Source organism: Phalaenopsis equestris, unplaced genomic scaffold, assembly GCF_001263595.1.
Source record: "Phalaenopsis equestris unplaced genomic scaffold, ASM126359v1 Scaffold000041, whole genome shotgun sequence".
NCBI classification, from domain to species: domain Eukaryota; kingdom Viridiplantae; phylum Streptophyta; class Magnoliopsida; order Asparagales; family Orchidaceae; genus Phalaenopsis; species Phalaenopsis equestris.
This window is the reverse complement of record NW_018164483.1, coordinates 532121-559607: the sequence shown is the minus strand read 5'-3', so window position 1 is coordinate 559607 and position 27487 is coordinate 532121. Positions and strand designations below refer to the sequence as shown.

The 27487-nt window shown below is 35.7% G+C and overlaps 1 protein-coding gene across 3 annotated transcripts in view; it reads left to right on the top strand.

The window, feature by feature from the left end:
- LOC110019044 (random slug protein 5-like) overlaps nucleotides 1-21080 on the top strand; it is a 43151-nt gene extending 22071 nt beyond the window's left edge. For all 3 annotated transcript variants that reach the window (XM_020716567.1, XM_020716568.1, XM_020716569.1), the window contains exons 3-6: nucleotides 12781-12957; nucleotides 13046-13144; nucleotides 13218-13463; nucleotides 20666-21080. In XM_020716567.1, coding sequence (XP_020572226.1) covers nucleotides 12781-12957; nucleotides 13046-13144; nucleotides 13218-13463; nucleotides 20666-20944 — 801 coding nt within the window. In that variant the 3' untranslated portion in view covers nucleotides 20945-21080. The remainder of the gene's footprint in view (nucleotides 1-12780; nucleotides 12958-13045; nucleotides 13145-13217; nucleotides 13464-20665) is intronic.
- Nucleotides 21081-27487: the final 6407 nt, after the last annotated feature.

Genomic DNA, 27487 nt, shown 5'->3' with positions numbered 1-27487 from the left:
TTATAATGACAATGGGTTTCAAAAATATAACAGTAATTCATTAATTTGTATGCGATGTGTATATAGTTATGGTTCAATTAGCTGCTAAGATTAAAAATAACTACTAAAATATAAGAATATTTGAATGAACAAGAATGCAGTTTAATGTCATATCCATGTTTTTTGATTCGGGAGAGTGTCCATGTTTTTTGAGTTTGATAATAAGCCTGAGAATTTGTGGAAGACTATTTGCTTTGGTTTTCATGTACGTAATTAAAGCTAAATTTTGAGCAGTACAAAGAACCACTTGGTTTCTTAAAAAATTCTGTCAGGTTCAACGGATGCTAGTTGAACAAGTTTGTGCAATTTTTATCTAGTTCTTGGATGGGCCGATTTTTTTTTATTTTTCTAGAGCAATTATGACACTATTCACAATCTGACAAGTTCAACCGATCTATTCGATTCAATTTTAAAATGCTGAAATTAAAATAAATTTTACACATTCATCCTTATTCTCTTTAATCATAGCTGAATCAATAATTTTAAAGGTTTAACCAAAAATTAATGACTAAGTTCTGTTTGTAAAGCAACTAAGATGTTCTTCCTTTTTTTCTCACCTCTATCAAATCTGTCATATTATAATTATTTTCTTATCAATATAGATATTTGTCATCCTTTCATAATCATTTTGTACTGAAGATAGAAATTGTGTGAAGTTTGTATGATTAGATCATGATAAAAAACACAATTACTCACATCTAAACTTAGAGCTAATTGAATGGGGAGATTCATTTAAACTTGAACATAGTGGGATGGAGAGCACAGTGACTCGCATCCAACCTATGAGATAAACATGATTAAACCAAAATGGAAAGCATGTGGACTCACATCTAATCTGAAAGCTAACCAAAGGAAGTTTAATTTGATAAACCTGAACACATTATGTTGGAAATCATAGGGACCCACATCTAATCTAAAAGCTAATCAAGGAGGAAGCTGCTTTGATAAAGATTAAAGGTTCAATCTAAACTAGTCATAATAGTAGTAGATTTTGTTTTCCACATAAATATTGGGTGCTTCATCTTCTTCCACTGCCCGGAGAGTGATCTATTGATTGAAGATACGCTTCTTCGGAAAACTCCTGAAAACGGCATATTTTAACTCTGAGCTGGCTTTGAAGTCATGAGAAAGGAATAAACTCTTACTTTTCTTCATCGAAATGTTGTTATCAAACTCAAAAGAAGAAATATTCTGAAACACTATAGCACTCAAAGGAAAATAGAGACAAAAAGCTAGAAAAGAAAGAAAGAAAAAAAATTGAAACACATCCTTCAGGCAGAATATGTAAAAACAGCCATCACATCAGCCATTTATGACAGTAATTAGGGGCATTGTTGTACTAAGACTCCCTCCCAAAACGACTTTCTAAATTCAAAATTTGAAAGGGAGCATAATATCTCACCAAATCAAACTTAAAAAAAAAACCTTTCAGAAATTAACCAAGGCGCATGTACTATGAAAAAGTAAAATATACTTACAAGACATATCAATGTTCATGTGATTTCACTCAGCCAAGACCGTTTGGTCAAATACTTGTACAAAAATGGAGTGAGTATTAAGGCACAACTAGACGGTCCCTTGTTAACCAAGAGAATCATCTTTGTGCTCTTTTTTTCGAAGCTTCAAGGAGAAGGTAAGAAAGTAGCTAGTACTTTTCCATTCCGGAGGTAGAACTCCTTCGCACACGAGTATGTCAAAAAATGACTCAATTGTTCGATCAACGTTATCCGCTACGACCTTTTGAAGTGCCTAAGAGGCAGTATACCTATACACAACTTTCTCTTCGGTCTCCATATTCGTCATTTTTCTCATTTGTTTAGCTCTTTCGACATGGAGTTGCTCCATCTTTTTTGTGTGATTTTTGTGACCTCTTCTTCTCACGTTCCAGCTCCAGCCGCACCACCTCAAGATCATCCCTCAAATTCGAACTAGTTTTATTAATTTTTTTTGGTAGTTTCTTTAAAAATAGCCCAAGAAGTTCTAGTATCAAATAGTTCTCTTTCGAGCCTCACTTTGTCCTGGTTCAACATTTTTATCTCTCAATCATAAGCGATCTTTCCATTAGCATATTCAGTCAGGGAGAACTGAAGGCCAAACTTCTTCTCCTCAAGCACTCTTAACTTCAATTGAATTTCTACTGCGGATTCCGCTTGGAGAGCGATCTTTTAGGCCCCATTTAGGGCAGCTTATTCACAGCGGTGGCGTTTTAAAAAACGACACCGCCCGTTTGAAAAGCAAGTTCCGCGCGCGTATTAGAAACCAGTGTTTTCCATTTCCATTTGAGCGAAAGACACCTTTCGCCCCTGCCCTAACTCTCGTTTGCTAAAAAGTTCGAAGTCGATCAGAAGGAATAAGAGAGATGTCATCCTCTTTCGACACCGATGAGATCTCTAGGGTATCTACAAGACCCTTCGGTGATGACAACTATCTGGGATTCGCCCCCCATCTCCTCCCAGAGCTACGGTTCCTACTCGGCCTACGCTGCCGAGGAGTACGGCAAGGACCCAATTCAAATCTCAGCCGATGGGGTCACCTCCTCCGCCTTCCCTGCCGGGTTTGGCTTCATCCATGATGACAACACCTCTCCCTCACCAGAGGGATACGACTCTCTCTCTGATCAGCATCCGAGATTCAATTCGTCTGCTTGCCCTTTCTCGATGGCGGAATCCAATGGAAGTATTTATGGAGAGGAGATGAACGGTGGGTATTTATTTTTGATGGTCTGATCCTCCCACCTTCCGACGAGATACAACCTGATGAAGGTTCTTTCCTGCGTGAATGGCGTCGGTGTGGTTCTTTGACCTTGTTCTATTTCCTTTGAATTCGAATGTATGTTTTGATGATTTTAATCGTGGTACTTTATGATCTGTGAATTAGTGTTTGACATATTTTTTATAATGGTTAGATTTGTGCCATTAGGCATGTTTGTGTTGGGTGAATTCCTCACGTAATTGATTCAGTTGAGGTATTTTTCTGTTTGGATCAATTGGCAATGGACTCTTTAGCTGATCCTTCGGTTTACTCTTTGATTCTCTTTGATTTGTGGAAACTTTTTTCCAGAAGATAGCTTATCTGTCCCAATAACTTTATTTTACCTTTTCCTTGTTCAACATATTTGTGGATCTGTAGCCCATGTATGATGCAGAATGTATGTTTCGTTTGCCTTCCACAATTTTTCAGCAAAAAAGATGATAATGCAGTTAAAAGAAGGGTTAAATTTGGAAAGATTTGCCCTACCTTTGCCTGTTCATATGCATCACATGGAACTTGCAACTTGTTTGTATGAGAAAGGGGATGTTAACACTTGGTGCTTGTATTTCTTGGCGAATTTTATATAAATAACCTTGTTTGAGTTCATTTTTTAAGATGGTTAGGTCCTATTTCAATTTGTACGTAAGTAAAGGCCAGTTTGTTTGCATGCTATTAGAGGCCATTACAGTTTTGTTACAAACAACCCAAGAGCTACGTGCTAAATTGGGCATTTATGCAGCAAAAGCTGTAAATTAGTTGTTTTCCAAATGCATAAACTAAACAGATAAACAACGTATTCAAAATATGGGCAGAATGTTCATTTATCCAGAATCAGTTGTTTTTCAAACAGACAAACCAAACAACCAACCAGCTTATCATAATAAGTTGTTGATCAACATATTATCAGGATAAACTGTTTATCTGGATAAGCTGTAGGTTCCCCAAATAGACCCTTACTCTAAGTCAGCTCAGATATTTCTAAAATCTTTTCTCCCTTGTGAGAGCCCGGTGAGATGCATTGGCGATATAGGCTCTTTATTATGAGGATGCCAAGCTCTCCAAGTATTGAGATGTGATGGTCCTCCTGGTCAATGTCTCGCGCCACCTTCCTCATATTCTTCACGATGATGATCGGGGCCAGTTGGAATGCTAATGGCAAAAAAAATCTCTCAGGAGATCAATCTTTAGTTAGATCAAATGCTTGACTTCTGTCTTTATTCGTCATCATAATTTGGTCTTCCATAGCCGGAGTAACCCACAGAACCTCCACTGAAGGACTCTCTCGCGCATCAGTCCAAGCTCTCTAGACTTCATCTAATCCAAGCACGGAGCTAGCTAGCTTAGACAATTTCCTTTTTTCCAGAACATTTTTTCCTCTGCCCTTCAGCATTGAAGGTGCTACACAAGCTACCAGAGAGCTCTTCGAAGGCCCTTCTATCATCAATGCTTTGAGGTGAGCAGCATGAGCCGCCACTCGACGAGGAACCGTCTGAGGAACATATTCCTCATCCCCCTCTTCATGGAATTTAAGCTCTATTAAAGATGACAATCCTGCAACATTAACAGACACATGTAAGCTTTGGATCACAACGACATGGTCAGCCAGACACAGACCTGATCTTTGATTCTCACCTACACCATAGGCTACACAATTCATGTTAACTATTAATTAATGACTATAATTCTCAAAACTTGATAGAATATATCCTTACCTTTCATCTTACTCTTTATAAAACTTGGGAAAATTATAATAAACAATATTGATTTTTGCTTTCCTTAGAAGATCATAAATTTCTCTTTCTTTCTCGATTAGCTCCAAGTTGTCATGCATCTCCCTCCCTATGCGCTACATCTCATGGAGATGTTCGAACCGCTCCAATTACCGGCAAAACAAAAGCGCTTCTTCAAATTGGTTGGCATGTTGTTGACCAAACCTATTGTTTTCAACAATGATGAGAACACCGCCAAGTCATCCTTTTACGTCTTCACCTAGAAAACATGGAGAAACAAGTCCGTTGACTAGTAATTGCTCCAACACTGGCGTACATAATGACCGCCATCACAGTCGCCATAGAGTTAGGTTTATATGTGCAAGAACAAGCCCAAAGAAGTTCAAGATGTCGATTAGTTCTGCACATAATGGAAATTGCAAACTAGAACAAAATTGTTTGTAATAAACACATTTAATGATCATATACCTTATTAGGAATGTCCTCCCGCCTTCTGCTTTCCAAGTCACGACATTATCATAAACATGATCTGACTGAGCCCGCGCCACATGATCATCTTCTGCTCAGGAACTTCTTTGAAGCTTTGTCGGTGGAAGAGACCCTCATTTCTTTCCAAAACCTGATGCCATCAAACTTTCTTGAAGAAAGTGTACATATTGGGAGGCATCAAAACTAGTAGAGAATGAATCGTCATCTTTTTAATAAATGCAACAAAGAGCCTAGCAGATACAAATTCCAAAGGAATCATCAATTATGAAACATAAACAAGAAATTTGATGACAAAAACAAAACATCATCCAATATGGCATAAAGCCATTATATTCGAAGAATGGTTGAATATATATATTTTTATATATCATCGACATCAGTGGTCCATGAATGGAGGAGGCGCTGGATTACCATCCAATCAACGCCATGTAATTAAACGCTGCTTGATAAGCATCACTTTAGCCTCCATAGCTTCTATCTTATGGAGGGCTTCAGTCATCTCTTCCTCACGTTGTTGACGTAGGGCTGATTCAGCCTCCAACTCTTGTCGAATCAAGGAAATCTCTGTTTCAAAATCTATCCTCTATTCCTGGAAATTCAGGTTAATAAATAGCTCCCTAGCCTTCGGCTTGGACTAGTCTCCAGCTTGGCCTCCGCCAATTCGCCCTCTAGCTCGATGATGCAATCATTTGACATTCTTTGATCCCCAAAAATAGAAAGAAGATAAATCGTGCGACCGTAGCTTGGTAAGACCTTGTTCATTCATTTCTACAGCATCGTAAATATCTTCAACAGAATCATCCATTCCGAGTGGACCCGTGATCTCAGTCTTATCCATTCTGAGCTCTATCACATCCTGATCCATCAGTGTGTGTGAAGGCAAAAAATTATCATATTCTTCAAGGAAAGAAGCTCCGGATCTCGTGCTACATTACCATCAAGAGACAATATAGTCACTATTACGGTTTGAAATTTTATCATTGGAAGCATGACCTCTGGGGGAGTTAACCCCCATTTGTACATGATCCTCTAAAATCCCATCCAAATAAGGAGTTTGACCTTTAAATTCACCCGCAACATCGTCATCTAAGCAAAAGAAAGGATTTATAAAGCCTGAAAGCACGAAAACAATGAATACACATCTAGTATCTTCTCAATAGGAGAGTTTGGATTAATCAATGCCACAACAAAATGTTGCTCCAACGCTTTTGACACTTTAAAAAGGTGCACCTCCACCATATCGTCAAATTGAGGGGCATTTTCTCCGATAAACAAATCTCTAGTTCATTAGAGGACTCCTCTTTCATCAAACTTTCCCTTCGAAAGGCTGCCTAAAAGGGTTATAAGAAGTTGTTTCCTTCTTCAACAGACCTATAGAGCAATCTCCCTCAAAGATTCCTTTCTCCTCAGACGTTTTGACTCTCTTCCAAGGCTCTGCCTCTAAGTTCAATTGCGACTTTTCTTCCGCCTTCAAACGAGTCTCTTGCAAGAGTCTCATTCACTCGAATGAGTGAGATCCTCTTCTCTTCCAATAAAACCTTGCTTCCCTTTAAAGGGAAAAACGTCCATTGGAATACACATGGATATGCATTTGTTCCTACGCAAACCTATAAAAATCCCAGAGGGAGCGCACTCATTTAAACTTAAATAAATATCACAATTAATATCATTTATGATCTCTAACTTAACTTTTTTACTTATTTCTTGAAGCAGTTTGAACGATGTAAAAAACAAGATACCCTAATACAGACTATTCTTGAACTTGTTTTTTCAAAACATAACCATCCAAGCGAATAGAAATAGGACACCTAGCAGATCTCAATAGGTAGGATATGTAAATAGGAATGAATCATTTCGACATGAGAGCCAAGGCACCTGAGGAAAGATTGGATCTGAACCATCAACATAATTCCAAATACTACTCCCTGTAGGAGAAGCACAGAGTGCCCCCCAAGCGAAGGGCAGTCCTAAAATGTTATTGATAATAGGGAAGTTCAATTCCTCGTAGGATAAACCGATAAGCCCCCAAGGCTACAAGGACTTATTCCCGAGATAAGTCTTGCCCTCGCTTCAAAGATCTCAAAGAGATAAAATGATCTTAATTCTCTCATTCTTCTTGTGAAAATCTAATTGAAGAGTCGAGAGAATCAGAGAACTAAATGTATACACAAATACTAGTATACAAAATTTTTCGCTTATTGAATCGAGCCCCCCTATCAAAGTTGTTGAATTGGGTCCACCTGTTGAAGTGGCTGAATCGAGCTCACCTGTTAAAGTGGCTGAATCGGGTTCACCTATTAAAGCTGTTGAATCAGACCCACCTACCGAAGTGACTAATTCGAGTCCACCTGTCGATCTAGTTATATTCATTCCTCTCAAAGTGACAGTTTCTCTTGTGCAAGGGCGACTATCAGAGGAGACCATCATGACTAGTAAGAATATTTTTTATTCCATTATTAGAAATGACGCTCGACACTTGAGACTCGATCTTCTCACCTATGTGCTAGAGATGGGTGTCTTACTGGCAACCCCCAACACTCCATCACAGACTTTTTATCAAGACACAAGGGATGGGCATCGTACAATACGAGATGTACTACATCTATTATTTTATTGCATTTCTCCCTTCTGTATAATGTGCAAATATTTCAAGCAAATAGGTTGAATCCCTTTTCCTTTGCTTTTATTCCAATAAATAATAGTCTGTACACTCTATTTTAGGTACATAATATTCTGTATAATCTATTTTTAAGTAACTTAATGAATACATATTCCTAATCTAAATATTCAGCTAAAAGGAAAGAATTCGTGCAAATATAATATTTCCTTCTTTGCAGCATTGTGAAGACGGAAATTCTTTATTTTGTCTGATTTCATTTATTTCGGCTTGATATCCCCTCAAATTGATGCTGGCTGATTAAAAAATATCAATTTGCTGACAAGAAATTGATGACGTTGTTGAGAAAGAGCCTTAGTAAATGTATCAGTCGTTTGAAGATCAGAAGTGATATGAGGAAGAGATATAATATCATCCTCATAGGCTTCTCGAATGGAATGACAGTCCACTTCAATGTGTTTCGTGCGCTCATAAAAGACGGGATTCGTAGCAATCTGGATAGCGCTAGTATTATCTGCTTGAAGAGAAGTAGACTTAAGCTGAGGAAAATCAAGCTCAGCCAACACGCTCCGAAGCCAAATAATCTCGGAACAAGCAAATGACATAGCACGATATTCTGATTCAGTAGATGACTTAGACACTCGATCTTATTTCTTGCTCTTCTAAGAGATTAAAGAGTTGTCGAGAAATATACACCATCCAGTAATAGAACGGTGTGTATCAGAACAACCAGTCCAATCGGCATCACTATAGGTTGTTAAGGCCATAGGAGACTCCGCAGAAAGGAACAAAACACGATAAGAAGTATCTTTCAAATATCAAATAGTACGTCGAACTGCGGCTAAATGAAAATGTGTAGGTGCTTGCATAACTTGACTAACTTGTTGCACAACAAATGAAATATCAGGACTTGTAATAGTCAGATAATTGAGACTGTCAACCATTTATCGATATAGAGATGGTTTAGATAGAAAGTCACCATCATTCTGTTGATATTTGATATTTACTTCCAAATAAGTATCAGTGGAGCGACGGATACGTCGGGTTGATCGTCGAATACTAATTGGAGCAATTTCTGGATCAGGGTCAGGGAGGATTGAAGGTGAAGGGGGCTTATGTAGACAATGTTCGGCTTAAACCGTTTATCAGCAGAAGAATTATCAAATTGTGGAAATATAACTATATTTGATGTCGACACATGATGCTAAAAGTAATATTCATGTTCAAAGAAAATCACATTCCGAGAAATATGTCACCGATTTTTAATCGAATCATAACACCCAAAACCTTTATGATTCTTTATGATTAAACCTTTATGATTAAGACTGTACCCCATAAAGGCACATCGTACTGACTGAGCTATCAACTTTTGACGTTTATGAGCAGGTAGATGAACAAAACAAACACATCCGAAAGTATGTAGTGTATGATAATTAGGATGTTTATCAAAAATTCGATAGTAAGAAGACTCATACTTCAATTGTTGTGATGGTAAACGATTAATGAGATAAACTACCATAAATAAAAGCTTTAGTCCAAAATTTAGTTGGGACAAAAGATTCTATCAGTAATGTGCGTACAATATCTAATAGATGTCGATTTTTTTTTCAGCAATTCCATTTTGTTGTAGTGTATAGGGATATGAACGTTGTGAAACAATACCTTTGTTATGTAGAAATATTTGAAACTCATGAGACATGTATTTACCGCCATTGTCAAACCGTATGATTTTAATGTAAGCGAAGAGCTGAGTTTCAATATATGCTAAAAATGTTTAGAAAACAGTAAATACTTCTGTTTTTTAACGTAAAAAATAGATCCAAGTAAATATTCTGTAACCATCAATAAATGTAACAAAATATCTGTATTGAGCATATGAAATAACTGGTGTGATTCCCCAAACATCACTACGAATAATATCAAAACATTTATTGACACTACTGCCTGAAATAGGAATATGTAATGTCTCACTTTTTTCAAGTTTACAAACAGAACAATCAACTACTAAATTCTTATATGTAAAATAAAAAACATCACTTTTACATAAATGCTTCAACACCATATCATTGGGATGACCTAATCTTTTATGTCATATGCCCGCATTATTCTCAACAATTGAAGATGCTAATGAAATATTCTGAGGAACAATGAATTGTAATGAAAATACTCCGCTTACTTTAAGCCCATTCGCTATCATCTTCCCCGACACCTGATCATGTACAATACAACCATCACGAGAAAAATGCACATCATAGTTATTGTCCACAATTTGACCAACAGAGAGTAAGTTAGTAGATAATTTAGGAGAAATCAAGACATGTCTGAAGGAGGAGTTAATATCACAAACTGTCGTAATTAGAATATTATGTTCATTAGCAACTTGAATATGTTGAGCACTAGTGTACGGTTGTTGGTTATGCAATAGGTAAGTTGTGTCAGTCATATGATTTGTGGCGCCTGAATCAATAAACCAAGGAGAAGGAACAGAAGTAATAGTTTTATCTTTCCCTTGAAGGCCGAGAGCAGAAAAGGCAGAAAGGATCATCTATTGAACCATATATAGTGTGACAGCTGATTTATTATTGTCAGCAACTGTGGATGTCGTGGTAGGATTGTGAGTGTCAAATACCGTGGTTGCTTGTGGTTTGCGGTTTTGGGGTCGTTTAGGGCACTCCGTAAGAGTATGTCTCTTTTGCTTGCAATAAGTACATGCCTTATTTTCACAATTCCGTGCAATATGACCAAATTTCTTGCAGCTATAGCATTGCACTGGTCCCTTCCCTTTGGTCTTAGCAGCATATGTCATATTAATTATTTTTAATGATCCACCTGTTGTATTGATAGTAGTCTGTGTCACCAATCTTTATTCTTCGCGCAGTAATTGTCTAAAGTAAACATCCAAACAAGGAACCGGATCTCTGTTCAGCAAACCCAGTCGAGCAGTTTCAAATTCAGGTCTTAGTTTCATTAAAAATTGATCACAACAACTTTCTTCATGAATAACTTGAAGATTGACTAAGTTTTTCTTTGACACCTTAGCATAGATAATACAAGTATATTCGCTCCATAAATTTAGAAAGCCAGAATAATATTGTTCAATTGAAAGATTACCTTAACTATAATTACTCATGTCAAGTTTCAATTGGAAACGTTTCGCAGAATTATCTTCATTTTAAATGTGCTTCAAGTATTCTCACATTTCTTTAGCTGTGCCAAAGGATCGTAAATTGTTCACCATATGAGCCTCAATAGATCCAAAAATCCAATAAACAATCTGAGCATCCTTTGCTTCCCATTGACCAAGATCTTTTGCCTCAGTAGGAGCTGGGGAAGTCCCATCAATATGGCCTCAAAGCTCCTTTCCTTTTAGGAACATTCTGAGCTGAAATTCACATACGACATAATTTTTTTTTCCGTAAATCTAATATCTAAGATTTCAGAAGTCATTTTAAATAGAATTTTCGTTAATCAAATTCAACCAAAAAAATTAAAGAAAACCAAGATATCCAAAAAAAAAAATCCAAATTGTTGATCTTAAATCAACGTGAAAAGGGCTCGGTCGGAAAAGATGGATTGCGACGGAAAAGGGTTTGCAGCAGACGCGGATGAGCAGACGCGGAAAAGGGAAAAGGATTTGCGGGACGAGCAGAAGGATTGTGGCAAAGCGGGACGAGCAGACATAATGTAGCACGAACAGACATATCACGATAAAGCGGATCGCGACAGAGAACAAACGCAGGTCGCTGCAGAGAGGATCTGGCTTGACAGAGGAGTAGCGGTTTTCCAGGGACTCCGACCAAGGTGGACGACGATGTCGCAGAACTCAAGCAAGGACAAGAACGAGCGCTCCTCCCGGCGAGAAAGCGGTCGAAGATGCCAGTGAAGATAACAAAGAGACCAATTGAAGTCAAATATCGGCTCGCGGCAGAACTCAAACAAAGTGTACAAAGTTGCCGCAGAATTCAACGACAAGAACGAGCGCTCCGACGAGGAAGCAGTCGAACGATAGCAAAAACTAGAATTCCAAAGATTCAGACCAATGAAAGCTCTGATACCATGTCAATATTTCGAGCAAATAGGCTGAACAAATAGGCTGATGATACCATGTCAATATTTCGAGCAAATAGGCTGAATGTATTTTCCTTTGCTTTCATTCCAATAAATAATTTAGGTACATAATATTTTTAGGTACATAATATTTTGTATAATCTATTTTAAGTAACTTAATGAATACATATTCCTAATCTAAATATTCAGCTAAAAGGAAAGAATCCATGCAAATATAATATTTCCTTCTTTACAACATTGTGAAGAAAAAAACTCTTTATTATGCATGATTTCATTTATTCCTGCTTGATATAAAAGGGGGTGGGGTGAGAGTAAGGTGTGTGTGTGTGTCTCTCTCTCTCTCTCGCTCTCCCTCAGGGAATTTCCGAAAAGCCTGACTTTTACAGCTTTCCAGAGATAAGAATTTAATACTTTTCCTAAGGTTCCATCTCAAGGCTCTAATTCATCTCTCTCTCTCTCTCTCTACTATTACGATACAAGATCACTACTGGGTTGCATGCACTCACAAACAATATCAGACCCTATGTCTTAAAAGGATTTAACAAAAGCCGTATTGTTGTTCAGCATTTGTGCTCATATGCATGCCTTGCTTGATTTATTTGTATTGGCTGGACAACTTAGGAAGATTTACATGCATGCCACCAAACACTTATGTATTTACATATCTAACACCTAAAATTTCAACTTTTACATGCATGACAACTTACCTATGTATGAAAATACATAATTCACTTTTTTAAAGTAAAAAAGGTGGTAATTTTGATGTGATATGAAAGATTTGGGTGTTGTAAATGTAAAAAATAAAATTTAGATGTTCAATTTGTAAATACATAAGAATTTGGTGGTTCGTAAAACCCCTACAATTTAATGCATTGATGAATTAATATGTGCAGAAATTACCTAACCTGTAGTAATGTGTCATGGAGTCAAACTTTTTAACTTGTTTCCAAAGGTTATTCAAACTAGAAAATTTGATGCATTTTATTGAAACAAGCATCCTATCCTTTAGTTACTGTATTAATCATCTCATGCTTATGTAAATAGATTATGCCATCTTGTGTATAATCATATCCTTTCATAACACAGATCAGTGAGTTAAAATCTGCAATTGGCCCCATAACTGGAAGAAGCAAGCAGTTCTGCTCCGATGCATGCTTTCGAAGATACTTGGTTGCTCGTAGCTGGAATGTTGAGAAGTCGAAGAAAATGCTGGAAGATACTCTGAAGTGGAGATCAGTCTATAAGCCTGAGGAAATTCGTTGGGTAAGTTCTTTTGTCTGATGCCCTTGTTCATACGAAAATGCTGGAATATTTGTCAATATTATTCGCCATTGTTATTTAAATGTTTTAGCAAGATGTTGCTATGGAAGGCGAGACTGGAAAGGTGTACAGAGCAAATTTTCATGACAGGGATGACAGGACTGTTCTTGTGCTGAGACCAGGAAAACAGGTAAAACTTCTCTTTTTCATGAAAGATATTTCATGTATTCATCGCCTAAGCGAAAATATGTACTTATTTGAAGAACACGTCGTCGCATGATAATCAACTCCGTCATCTGGTTTATCTCTTCGAGAATGCAATTCTCAATTTACCGGAGGGTCAAGAGCAGATGGTGTGGCTGATAGATTTTGGAGGATGGTCTCTAAGCAACTCAGTCCCGATAAGGATGGCAAGAGAAACAATAAATGTCTTGCAAAATCACTATCCTGAAAGGCTTGCTGTTGCTTTTCTTTATAATCCTCCGAGAATCTTTGAAACTTTTTGGAAGGTAAATACTTTTCTCTCTCTTATATTATTATGGTTTGCATTCCTAACTGTTTGGTTGCTCGAGTAAATGTGCCAAGTGGCTCAAATCTTTTTTTTATTATTATTTATTTATTGGTTTGCAGCCAATATAGTGAAATAACTACAAAAAGGTTGCAAACCTTTTTCTACTTGTTTTACGTGCAGCCCCACAATCTTCTTCATCTAAAGTCACCTCTAGACCTAAGCCTATATATTCAGTGCCCAATGTACCTATCAACTCATCCCATCTAGTTAATAACCATAAAATGCATAGTTAGAATTTTCTTCGATGTTCTCAGTCCGTCTTTGATACACCAAAATAATGTGTTATTTTAAGTATATATTTTATGCTTATTTTTTGTGATATTGCACATTAAAGAATGGTTTTTTCATGTTTTTGTTGCAGCTATATCAATTTTAGGTATTTGGAGCAAAAGTAGCAAAAATAAGAAAATTTGGAGCCAAAATAAAAAATTTTATGATTATGGCGCCTGAAGTACAGAAAGCTGGCGCTTGAAGCGCCAGAACTGGCGCCTGAAACGTCATTATACAGAGAATTAACGCCTAAAACTCCAGAACCTAGAATAACGCAGACTTAAGTAACTTGGCGCTTGAGGCGCTAGAGACAATACTTGATGAATTAAGGCGGTTTGGGACGAATTTTGAGCGGATTTTGAAGGCTTCAAATGTTTCAAATGCCTCATGGAGTGATTCAATGCATATAGACACTTTGGAAGGCTCTTTAATGAAGGGATATGCCTCTTGAATGAATGGACATATCTTTTGGGATTCAAAATGTGTGAATTTTGGAGAGAATTTGGGAAGGAATTTTGAATTCTTTTTGAGAGGAGGCAACCACTAATTAAAAAGAGGGAGTCTAGGGTTGAAGTGAGTGGCATGTAGGGAGGTTCAGTGGAGAAGAGAGCGGCGAGTAGAGAGGTTTGGTGGAGAAGAAAGAGAGGCAAGTAAGAGAGAGAGTGAAGGACTTGGAGATTTTCTTCAAGGGGTGTAAGAGGAGAGGGCAAGTGAGAGATTTTTTCTTCATTACATTTCCAAGAGAGAATTGACGGTGCTTGTAAAGAGGGAAAGTGCTTAAAGAGAACTTCTAGGAATTTTGCTTGAGAATGATTGTGAGATAAATTGTCTTTTATTTCTTTGTTTTGTAAACTTGTAAACTTCTTTGTTTTGTAAACTTATTTTTATATATATAATCCGTGTTTTGTTGTTTCTTTCTCATGAATTCTGAGTAGTCTTCTTTATCCTTCTCCCTACTCTGAGATATGGTTTTTTGAAGAATTTATTTTTTTATACAGTTTTAAATATCAATTTTTAAATATATTTTTTTATACAGTTTTAAATATCAATAATTTGTGATGATTTAAACTCCGATCTTCATTTACTTTTGATCTAGCTAATTAAAATGTTAAAATGTGTTGAGAAACATTTGATCCAAAAAAGCTATAATTTCTACAACATTGTGAGAGTCGCATTCAATTCCATGGGTGAGAATTTAATTAATGGGGTTGAGTGCAAATTAATAGAGAAATATATTTTGTTGAATGCAAAATTGGTGATTTTAAGGTGATAGATTAAAATCTCCAATTTGGTCAAGTTGATTAGAAACTAATGTGAGATTGTTACTGCTCAGTCGAGGGAGAAGTGGGAGTTCTGGAGTGAGAGCCGGTATTCTCCCAACCTAACCACAAAATTAGGGATCGAACTCTGGATTATACATTTGAAAGAGGGTAAAGAATAGGATTGCTCCTATTTGACACAGTACAATTATATATATATATATATATTTAAATGATTTTAATATCTTCACAATTCATATACTCATTTCAAAGGGGAATGATGTTTTCTTAAATTTGAACTCTTCGTCACAGAAACTTTATTTAATTTATAGAAGTTTGCTTTTGAAGTTTAGCAATTAGTTTAGTTAACTTAATTCTTTTAACTGCATTTATTTAGCATACACTCAATTATTTTAGATTTGAACTTCGTACTTAAATTTTGTAGTTTGAATTTTGTGTTTTACATTATAAGCCATAAGCATTTCCAACTTCCATGTGGGATCGATACTCAGGACTCCATTAGTGTCATTTATTACTTGAGTGGTAAATATATCTGCGTTATTATTATGGGTTTGGTAGTTTAAAGATTTTAAAAGATAAAATTATTTTTACTAAAGTTATTTTTATTAGGATTGAATTGCATATTTATTATTAGAGCTGTCTTGTGTGTTTTGTAATATTGAAAAATATTTAGAAAAGAAACACAACAAAAATCCGTGCATCAGTCTTCATGTACGTTTGTGGTATAGAAAAAGATGGACATCTCACAGGTAAAATTTTGGCTCCATAAATAATAAATTCTAATTACTGGGCTTAGAAAACTTACGACCACTTAGTTATGTCATGTTTAATAAATTCCATGACCATAGAGATTGGAGAAAATTTATCGCTACATAGGACAACCAAAAAAATATGAGAGGCTGCACATAAAACTTATTATAGCGTTGAAAACTCTTTAGAACTATTTGAGACTGAGATCAGACTATATGATCTATGACAAGGGGAAAAGTGTTAATCAATATTTTAACACTGACAGGTTGTTAGTTGCATATAGACATGTACGAGGTTTATTCCTAGAAATGCCTGATGACTTTTCCTTGTATAAGAAGATTATTGAACAAAAGAGGACCATCAAATTTCTTTTTGGCCTCAATAAAGACTTGGATGAAGTCGGGGGAGAATCATGGGAATTAAACGCCTTCCTACCATCCGGAAGGAATTTGCAGAAGTTCAAAGGGAGGAAAGGAACTTCTCCACTGGAAGGAATTAGTTAAGTGAATTTGACAAAGGATCTTCTCCTCTTCTTTGTTCTTTATGTTAAAAAATTAGAATACAATCTACTCTCAATCAACAAACGTACTCATGACTTAAAATGACTGACTAAGTTTTATTCCAATTTTTTGTGATTTTTAGTTAGTGGATTCGGGGAAGGTGATTAACATTGTTGAGATGAATGGTGATCTATATTCGCTCAAAGGAAATAACCTCATTCGTAGATAGATCATCCGTCAAATTGTATTTCTGAGTATAGTTCATATTTTATTAATCTAATTGCCAATTCTAAGCCTATTTTAGTTGAAAGACATTCTCATCTTGATCATCCAAATTTCGCTTACATTGAAAAAATATTTTCACATATGTTTATCACTAAAAAAATTATATTTTATTAATTTGAAACTTGTTGACTTGCAAATATACCAGACATGTATCCTCTAAACTAAAATATAAACTCTTACATTCTTTTGTTGTAATTCACAATGATCCCAAGTAAAAAATATGATGGGATGTGATAGATTACTCATATATGTGCTAACTGCACTAACTATATATAATAAATTTGGACGAGAACAAATCATAGCATACATGAGAGATCCCACTGCACTAGAATATGAAAGTCGAGACATAGACTAAATCTGATTATTTGACTGTGAACACAAAGCTGATGAGAGTCTTAAATACATTGCTAATGTAGTACTATAGGTTTGTCATTCTACATATTTAACATTTGTAGAACTTTCTCAATATATATTTTCTGAGACAGAAATAACTTACTTGTCTTTCTATAAATCTGAAGCTTTATGTCTAAGTATTTTCTTAGTAGTTCCCAACCCTTTCATCTCAAACTCACTGCTAAGTTGAGTTTTTCACATTTTGATGTCTTCTTTATTTTTAGCAGCTATCAACATATCATCGACATGTAAAAGCAAACATATGAACGATCAGTTATTATTTTTGTTGAAGTAAACACAACTATCATAGCCACTTCTCTTAAACTCATGAGCAATCATGAATTGTTCAAATTTCTTATACCATTATCTAAGGGAATGTTTCATACCATAAAAAGATTTTCTTAACAAATAAACACAATCTTCTTTTCTTGTAATTACAAAGCCCTCAAGCAGCTACATATGGATGTCATCTTCAAGCTCTCCATGCAAAAATAAAGTCTTTACATCTAACTGCTCAAGCTCAAGATCATGCTTAGTCATAATGCCAAGTAAAGCTCGAATTGAACTATGTTGACCTCCATAGAGAATATATATGTAAAGTCTACACCTGGAATTTGATTTAATCCCTTTTCAACAAGCTTACCCTTATGTCGGGCATCTTCAACTCCTTGTGCACTTTCCTTCTTTTTAAACACCCATTTGCAGTAAACAACTTTCTTGCCTTGAGGCAGATTTATCGAATCCAAAGCCTTATTTTTTTGTAGGGAATCTTATTTTTTGTAGGGATTCAATCTAGTCCTGCATAACAATCATCCACTTACTCGAGTCAACTAAATTCACCACTTCTTCATTAAAATTGATACCTTCAGCTATATTTAGAGCATAAGCAACCAAATTAGCCTCACTATACCTTTGAGGCGACTTAATTTCTCTTCTTGTTCTATTCTTAGCAATAAAATATTGCGATGGTTGTTGTCCTGTTTGTGGGAATGTAGCATCACGGTGATTATTTGAATTTGACTTAGAAGTTATGCTCGAGGATATACCTATATCAATCTGAAGCTCCACTTGCCTGCTACATCTTATGATCTTCACCCATATATTTTATAGTAGGTACTGTATGTAACATGACAAACTCATCAAATTCAACATTTCTACTAATGATCACTCTGTTGGTTTTCAGACAACCACAACTTATGACCTTTAACTTCAATTTTATGACTAAGAAATACACTTTATATAATTAAGGTTTAATTTTCATTATTAATATGAACATATACAGGATAGTCAAAAATTTTAAAATTAGAATAGTTCACAGGTTTACCTCACCAAATGTTAGATGGAGTCTTCTTGTCACAACAATGGAAGCAGTGCTAAGCAGCTTCAGCACAAAATGGCTTGGGTGGCTTGGTATTAAAGAGTATGCAACACACTTTCTTCATTATAGTCTTGTTCATTTGCTTCGTCTCACCATCTTTTTGAGATGTGTGTCGAACTGTAATGTTTATCATAATTTCTTTTGATTTACCAAAAAACATTAAATTTTTATGAACAAAATTCTAATCCAATATCAGTGCGAAGGCTTTTGATCTTCTTCTAGTTTGCTTCTCGATCATAAGCTTCCACTTCTTAAAAGTGATAAAAACATTGCTCTGCTGCTTGAAGAAATCATCAATGAGCGTCAACGTATATTTGGCACCATCTTCAGATGGTACTGTAGATGGTCTCCAAATATTAGAATGTATGTAGTATTTCCTTGGTATTGTGAATGTGAATATTGAATTTAACTCTCTTCTATTTCACAAAAACATAGTTCTTACAGAACTTCCATTTAGTAACATTCTGACCTTTTAGAAGTTCTCTCTGCTCAGTTTAGACATTACATTCTCACTCATATGTCTAAGATGCAAATGTCCAATTCTTTGTGCTTCATCATTTGATATGGAAGTAGTAACTGGTACATCGCTTATCACTGTAGAGCCTTGCAAAATCTGTAGTCCAATAGTTTTCTTCTATCCTTTTATCATAACAAGAGAGCCTTTGTTGACCTTAAACCATACCTACAACAAACTACTTGTACCTTTTAGCATCAATGGTACTTAAAGAAATTAAATTTCTTTTTCAGATCTAGGACATGACTCACATTTCGAAGTGTTCAGATGATTCCATCAAACATCTTAATTTTAACAGTTTCAAAATTGATATTCTTACATGAAGCATTATTGCCCATTAACACGGTACCCTGAGACATTGTTTCATATGTTGAAAATCAATCCTTGTTAGGACACATCAAACGTGCGGGTAATTTCAGATCTTATCCTTATTCTTCGATTTTGATCTACTCTTTGTATCAGTACCAGAACTCCTCTCTTTAGCTCTACCACGAATGAGAATGTCTTCTTCTTGAGTACCAGGTTCATTACAAGCAGCTTCATCTTCTCTTTAGAAAATAAAACATCATATATTTCGTCTAGAATAAATATTTCTCGTCCATAGAAGATGATTTCTCTGTTGTATATGATGATGGAAGCGAGCACAACAAGATTAATACTAATTCTTCTTTGTCATACTTAACTTATATGGCTTCTAAATCATATATATGATTTCCTTAAAAGACATATAAATTATATATAACATATGCACATTTTGTCATGCTTTGAAAGTGCAAACACCACTTCAAGTGCAACTTATTTGTCAAATTGTTCGTCATACACAATTGCTCTAATTTTAATCATAACGCAACAATGGTCTTCTCCTTCAAAATATTATGTAGAATTTGATTTGATAGATGAAGATAAATTTAAGAAAGAGTCTTTCAATCTTTATGTTTCTTCTTATTCAATGTCCATGATGAGGACATCCTTTCAAATCTAAGTAGCACATTGTTTAGATCTATTTGCGCGTTAAGAAAAGTTGCATCTTAACCTACCAAAGTGAAAATATAACGTTGCAATCTAAACGAAGAATATTATACTTCATTGTTGCCATCTTCGAGATCAATACTTTTCTTTGATACCACTTGTTGTAATTTGATATTAGATCGATGCAACAAATAATAAAATAAATAAAAATAAATAAATAAATAACATTCGGATTTTACATGGAACATTAAAACTGGCCATCTTTTGGAATGTTTTGAAATTTTGTATTGAATAATCAAAATATTTTTATTTTGATTTGAATTTCGTGACTTTTCTTTTCAAAATTTCCATGTATAAACTTTATTAATTTATTTTGTAATATTTCTTTTCTTTTTGTATATGTTAATCTTCATATAAAATTAATATGTTTATCTCTCACTCTTTTTAGCCCATAATAATTATATTTTATTTCATTCTCATCCTTTCCAACACCATTTCCTTAAATTGACTGTTAAAATTAAATTTGAATGATAAGGTAGGATTTTATTTGAGTATTGATCGACAATAAAAAAATTGAAGTTCTTTTTTTTTTTATTCTCCTCCTTCCTCCTTCCTCCTTCCTCCTTCCTCCTTCCCAGACACACAGCTCCTAATACTATCTTTCCTCAGTCTTCACTGCTACGTTCACATTTCTATTTTCATTCATAGAAAATGCCGTTAGTGCTTTCAGCTTGCTCGCAGTAAAAACATAACTCCATAAAAAACTTTCATTTCCTCATTGTCCTACTACTACCTATGCAGGTGGTCAAATACTTGATGGACCCAACAACTTTTCAGAAGGTGAAATTTGTGTACCCAAAGAACAAAGAGAGCATAGAGCTAATGCATAAGCACTTTGATGAGAATATCCTTCCCAGGGAATTTGGAGGGAAGAGCGACGCTCATTATGACCATCAGGAGTTCTCCATATTAATGGCTAAGGATGACCTCAAATCTCTCAGATTTTGGGGATCTGACAATTCTTCTGCGCCATTAATGGTAGAAACTGAAGCTTCTTTGCACGCTACAGCTGCAAGTTAATTAAGTCCCTCTCACACCCTTAAATCTCTCTGCTATCTTCTATATCTTCTACTTCTACTTCTGAAGTTTGATGCCATGAAAGACATGCCTTTGAATTTTTATGTATTTTTACATTGAAGATTTACATTACGGAACACTGTATTTTTATCATGTATTTACATATCTAACACACCTGTGATGAAGTTAATGAGATGCAGGAAACATATTAGCTGGTGGTTGCATAACAGAAATTAGAAGAAGAAGAAAAAGAAGAGGAAGAACCGAGAGAAGACTCAGAGAGCTTTTTTTCATTCATCCATATTTTTCTACAGCATTCTTTTGTACAGGGAATATCATACATGGAGATACGGTAAATAAGTTTGTTTTAGGATGGATGGTTAGATTTAAGCTGTTGATGGTGGACGGTCCCGATTTTCTTCGAGGCTGTTTTCGGTGGGGCTGTTGCAAGGTAGTGGAGCAGGGTTTATTACATCCCCGCTCAAACTGATGGTTTCGCAGGAAGTGTAAGTTTATTCGTCAGTTCCTGAAATCTGAAGTTGGCACTTTGGTGAAGACATCTGCAAGTTGATCATGCGTAGAGGTGTGATGGACTGTGAGGTGATGCTATTGAATGCAGTCGAGGATGAAATGACAATCAACTTCTATATGCTTGGTGTGAGCATGGAATACTGGGTTGTTTACTAATGCAATGGCGAAGATGTTGTCGCGGTATAGCTTGGTTGGTTAGGTTTGAGGTGTGTTGAAATCGGCCATTGTAGCCATATAATATCTACGGTAGATGAAGCTAGAGCCCTCTATTCGGCTTCGGTGGAGGAGCGAGCTACTATAACTTGCTTCTTGGATGACCAGGAGACGGGTGCTGCCAATAAAAATGCAGTAAACGACAGTGGGTTTTCTGTCGGTTGGGCTGTCGGCCCAGTCGGCATCCGAGTAGGCCATATGAAGGTGAGACGGAAATACTGGAAGGCCAAGGGATGGTGCCGTTTAAGTAACAAAGTATTCGCTTGAGCTGACCATGATTTGTGGGATGTTGCATGTGTCGAGAGGCTACATTGACTGCAGAAGTGAGATCTGGGCGAGTGTTAGATATTGGAGAGAACAAACTAATTTGTGATAGGGGTGGGATTTGAGAGAGTTGTGTCGAATGGGGGTGAACGATTGCTTGGATGGACAGGGGTTGGAGACGGCTTTGGAGTTTTGTTTGCCCGCTGATTTAAGAATTTCGGTGGCTTAGTTTGATTGGGATGGGTGAAGACCTTACGAGGTGGTGATAATGTGAATGCCAAGGAAATAAGAGAGGGTGCCGAGTGCTTTCATGTTGAATTAAGGCTGAAGTTTTTGAATGGTATATTAAATGAGGGTTTTTCCCGGTGAGGAGAATGTCATCTTCATATATAAGCACATAGAGATAGGTGTTATTTGTGTGGAGATAGAATAGAGATGGATCGGAGTTGCTTGGTTTGAAATCAAGAGTTTGGAGGTAGTTGGATAGAGTAGCAAACTATTGACGTGGAGCTTGTTTTACACATAGGGGGCCTTTTTGAGAAGACAAACATGATGGGGAAAATTGGGATCTATGAAGCCTTGTGGTTGTGTGTCTAGATTGCTTCACTTAGGTGGCCATGGATAAATGTGTTGGACACATCCGGTTTGGTTGGTGAGGGCAATGGTTATGAGTACTCAAATGGTGGGTAGTTTGGCAACCGGGCTAAAGGTTTCAGTGTACTCAAGGCCGTGTTGTTGTTTGTATCCTTAAGCAACTAAGCGGGCTTTGTAGCTAGTGATGGAGCCATCAGCATTGAGTTTGGTGTGGTAGGGCCATTTAGAGCCAAGGATGTCGTAGTGGGGAGAAGGTGGAACAAGTATCCATGTGCCTTGAGATTGGAGAGCTTGGAATTCCATAGGCAATGCCTCCCGTCATTTAGAATGTTTAGCAGTGGAGGAGTAAGATGTAGGATCGGATATGTTGGTGGGTTGTAGATCTAGAATTTGGAGGGCTAAAGGTTTGATGGGTGAGGTTTAGAATTTGGCGTGGTTTAACGTGGTCGGTTTGTAGTCTTGTTTTCGTTGGGTGAGTAGAGATGTTTGGTGGTTCTTGAGGAGGAGGTTCGGTTGGGTGAGGTTCTTGGTTTGATGTGTTGGTGGGTTGTAGATCCCTGGGTTGTCGAATTTCGGGTGGCGAAGGATCGGACAAGGAGTTGATGAAGTGGCTGGTTTGGACTAGGATATGTGGTTTAGATAGGATTGAGGTTGGGGTGAGGAGTGGCTGTTGTGACGTATGGGAGTTAATCGAGGGTGTTTGGGTGGGGGAGTTGGTATGAAATGAAAATATTTGTTCATGAAAGATAACTTGGTGGGGTATATAGATTTTGTTGCAGGGTGGGTCTAGGAAGCGGTAGCCTTTTTGAGAGGGTGCATAGCTAAAAAAAACACATGGGGTGGAGAATGAGGCTACTTTGTGTGGAGTGTAGGGTTTTAACCATGGGTAGCAAAGACACCCAAATACTTTGTGGTGATCGTGATGAGGTGGACAGTTGTTTAGAAGTTCATAAGGGGATTTCGAGTTTGTGGTTTTGGATGGTAGGCGGTTGATGACATATGTGGCGGTGACAAGTGTGTCGGCCCAGAATGAAGGTGGTAAGGAAGTGTGTTGCATGAGAATGTGCGATATGTTTCTATGAGATGGCGGTGTTTCCTTACAACGACTCCATTTTATTTGGGTGTGTAGGGACATGTGAATTGGTATAGAATTCCATGTTGATCGGTTATGGATTGGAAGGTTCGATTGATGTGCTCTCCACCTCCATCAGTTCAGATTGATTTAATTTTGTAAGGATGTTGATTTTGCACAAGAGATTTGAAATGTATGAATTTTTGGGTGGTTTCTTTTTTTATTTCGAAAGAGATATATCCAGGTATAGCGTGTAAGTCATCAATAAACACTAAGTAAATATTTATATGCTTGTAAAGGAGTTGGCGAAGGTTCTCATACATCTGAGTGAATTAATTTAAGAGGATATAAGGATCTTGAACTAGGAGTAGAAAAAGAGAGCTTGTGACTCTTTCATACATGACATGACTTACAATGTAATTGCTTAGGAGAATTGCATAAAAGTGTAAATCTAGAAGCTATGAGGGATTGCATGTTGAGTGAGGGATGGCCAAGCCGTTGATACCAGGTATGTGCTGAGTTGTGACGAGGGCAAGATTTGGAGACAAGATTTGGAGAAGATTTCTTGGAGGTCGGTGGTTGCACCGGATAGAGCCCTTGAACACAAGGACCTTCAAGGATTGGTCGATTGGTGTTGATATTGGTATTTTGATAACCATCGGAGCTGAATGTGATAGAATAGGAATTTGGTTTGGTTAGTTTATGGACAAAGATAAGATTATAGGCTAAATGAGGAATTTGATGAAGTTTGGAAAGGTATAGCTTACATTGGGGAGTGGGTATGGTGCACCAATTTGAGTAATGAGAAGCTATTGTCGGTTGCTAGGGGTGTAAACAAGCCAAATACGAGCAAGCTCAGGCTCAACTCGTGTTCGACTCGTTAAATAATGCAACTGTTCGTGTTCGGTTCGTTTATATTTTGGAGAAAAAAATGTGTTTGTGTTCGACTCATTTGCTTAGCGAGCCGAATACAAGTTGTTTACAAATAATCTTTTTGACATTCTTAATCACGCAACCGTAGAATGTTAAAGATTGGGACTAAATTTAAATTTTATTATTTATATTAAAACATCATTCAAACATAATTTAGTTTATTTTTATTTGATTTTTTAATTAATAATTTTAATTGATTATAATTATTTGTAGCTTCGTAGTAAATCTAATTATTTCAAGTCAAAATGAGCCCAACACGAACAAACAAATTTTTGTTCGTGTTCGGCTCGTTAACTTAGCGAACAAATTGAACTTGAACTGTTTGCGAACAACGAGATGTTTTGATAATTCTGAGTGTTGTGAAGATGTTATGGTTCAGCTGTCAAGTACCGGAGTGTTGTGAAGATGTTATGGTTCAGCTGTCAAGTGTTCAGTCGCTCTACTATCAAGGTACCACTCGTTGTTGCTTTGCTCTACATTTGTGGTGACAAGGGCTGTAGCTTGGAACTATTTGTCATGTCGGCACCAACATTTGTATGCTTCATGATCGATTTTGTGACAAATTTGACAAGTTGGATGATTATGGATGCTAAGTTGAGTTTACTCCAGGTTTTTGACATATATGTCAGTTTCACATATTCTTATCATGTATTTACATATCTAACACACCTGAACTTCAATTGTTTTTACATATATGTCAGTCTCACCTTGTCTATACTTGAAAATGTGTTTTACTTTTTGACAGTAAAAATAGTGTATTTTGATGTGGTATGAAAAAAGTTTTGGGTGGTAAATGTAAAAAAAGCAAAAAAAAAAAAAAAAGTATAGGTGGTGGATATGTAAATATATAAGAATTTGATGTCATTTTTCTAAATGCCCCTTTTATTTAATACTTCTTAGATCTTTAGTGTTTTAATCATATTAACAATTGTATTAATATTATTTTATTTAAAATGAAATATATCTTAATATGTATATATTGTGATATGTGAGTTCAACTCTTGAGTTTTATGGAAATAAATATGAATGTTTAGATGTTTCATATATAAATCAATAAAAATTTATTGGTGTACAAGAATCTAAAATTCAATAATTTATATATATATATATATATATATATTTATTTATTTATTTATTTATTTATTGCTGTTTGTGAATGTGCTTAATTATTTTATACATTCAATCATTTTTTTTTTCTTAAAAAATTAATTTGAGTTTGATTTAAATCAGAATTTAAATTTATTAGTAGTTTTATTATTCGGTTTAGAGTTTAGGGCAGCATACCTAGTTGTATTCTTTATGCGAATAGCTTAAACAATATCCTTATTATTTAAAATATTTTGATTTATAAATTTTATTGAAAAATTTGCTGCTTGTTTGTTATTATTTAAGTAGCTTGGTTAAATTTAATTATTAATTAAAAAATCAATCTATATAATATATCTCTTACTGCATAAATGAGCTTAAAATGCATAAAATGTTAAGAAATAAATATAATATTGCAACGTAGGTAGTTATCATAGGTAAATAGTTAGGCAATTTAATGATCTTTAGGTTAGCATGTTATCAAGCTATTTGTTTACCAAAAAATGAGTATGTTTATATGATTTTGTTCAAACATTTATTCGAATATACCCTATTTTCAATATTAGATATGGGCAGTATCATTTTTTAGGATGGATAAAATTATATATATATTAAGTATTAGGCAAAAAAATTATTTCAATAGAGGGCAAAATTATAAATTACCTAAATCATATAATAAAAAATATTACATTTTATTATTTATATAAAAAAAATCCAATTTCTAGGGGAAATAATTAACCAGCATGAATATAACCCTATTCCGACCTGATAATATATATTTTTTTTTAGGGTAGAGCTAGCTGTCACAGACAAAAAGTCCCACATTGGCTAGGTATAGAGCCGAAAAATAGTATTTAAGACTTGGGTTGTTCTTCACCCCAAAGAGCTCTTTTGGGAGGTGACAAGTGGTATCAGAGATTAATGCATGTCAGGTGTGTGGACTATCCATGGTCCAGTGGGACCCTCGGAGGAGTCGATCGGTGACGAGGGCATCACGTGATTAGATGAAGGTGAATGTCACGGACAAAAATTCCCACATCGGCTAGGTGTAGGGCCAAAAAACAGTATTTAAATTCTCGGCTGCCCACCACTCCGAAGAGCCCTTTTGGGAGGTGACATGGCGCTCGAAATTAATCTTTTGAGATTCTAAGATTTATTATTGGGGCATTTACATACATGCCGCATAATACTAATCATTAATATCAAATCAAAAATATTATTACTATTATTATTTTTTTAAAAGTAATGCCATTTTTTCATGTATAAATTTAAGATACCAAAATGTTGCAAATATAAATGTCAAACATGCGGTGTTAGGTAACGAAGGCCATCACAATTTTTAAAGTGTTCATCTCCTCAGACATAACTTCATATTAAAAAATAGAGGAAAAGTGAACCTGAATAAGGTGAAGGAAACTATAATATATCCCTTGGCCAATACACGAAATTGGAGCTCATTTATGTTTCTGGGCTATTTACATACATTCCACATAATTCAGCTATTCTTACATATCTGAAACGAAAACTTCGATATTTACATATATGGCTCAAATCCTTAACATCACATCAAAAACTTTCTGGGCTATTTACATACATTCCACATAATTCAGGCATTCTTACATATCTGAAACGAAAACTTTGATATTTACATATACATCAAAAATATTACTATTTTTAAATTTTTAAAAGTAAAATACACATTCTCATGCATAAATTTATAGCACCAAAATAGTGTGGCATGCAAGAGGCTCATAATATTCTAATTAAATTTTTTAATAGAATGACAATTAGATTTATTGAATTTATGCAAAAAAAATAATAACAATTTTAATTGATTCATGATAAAGTAAGGC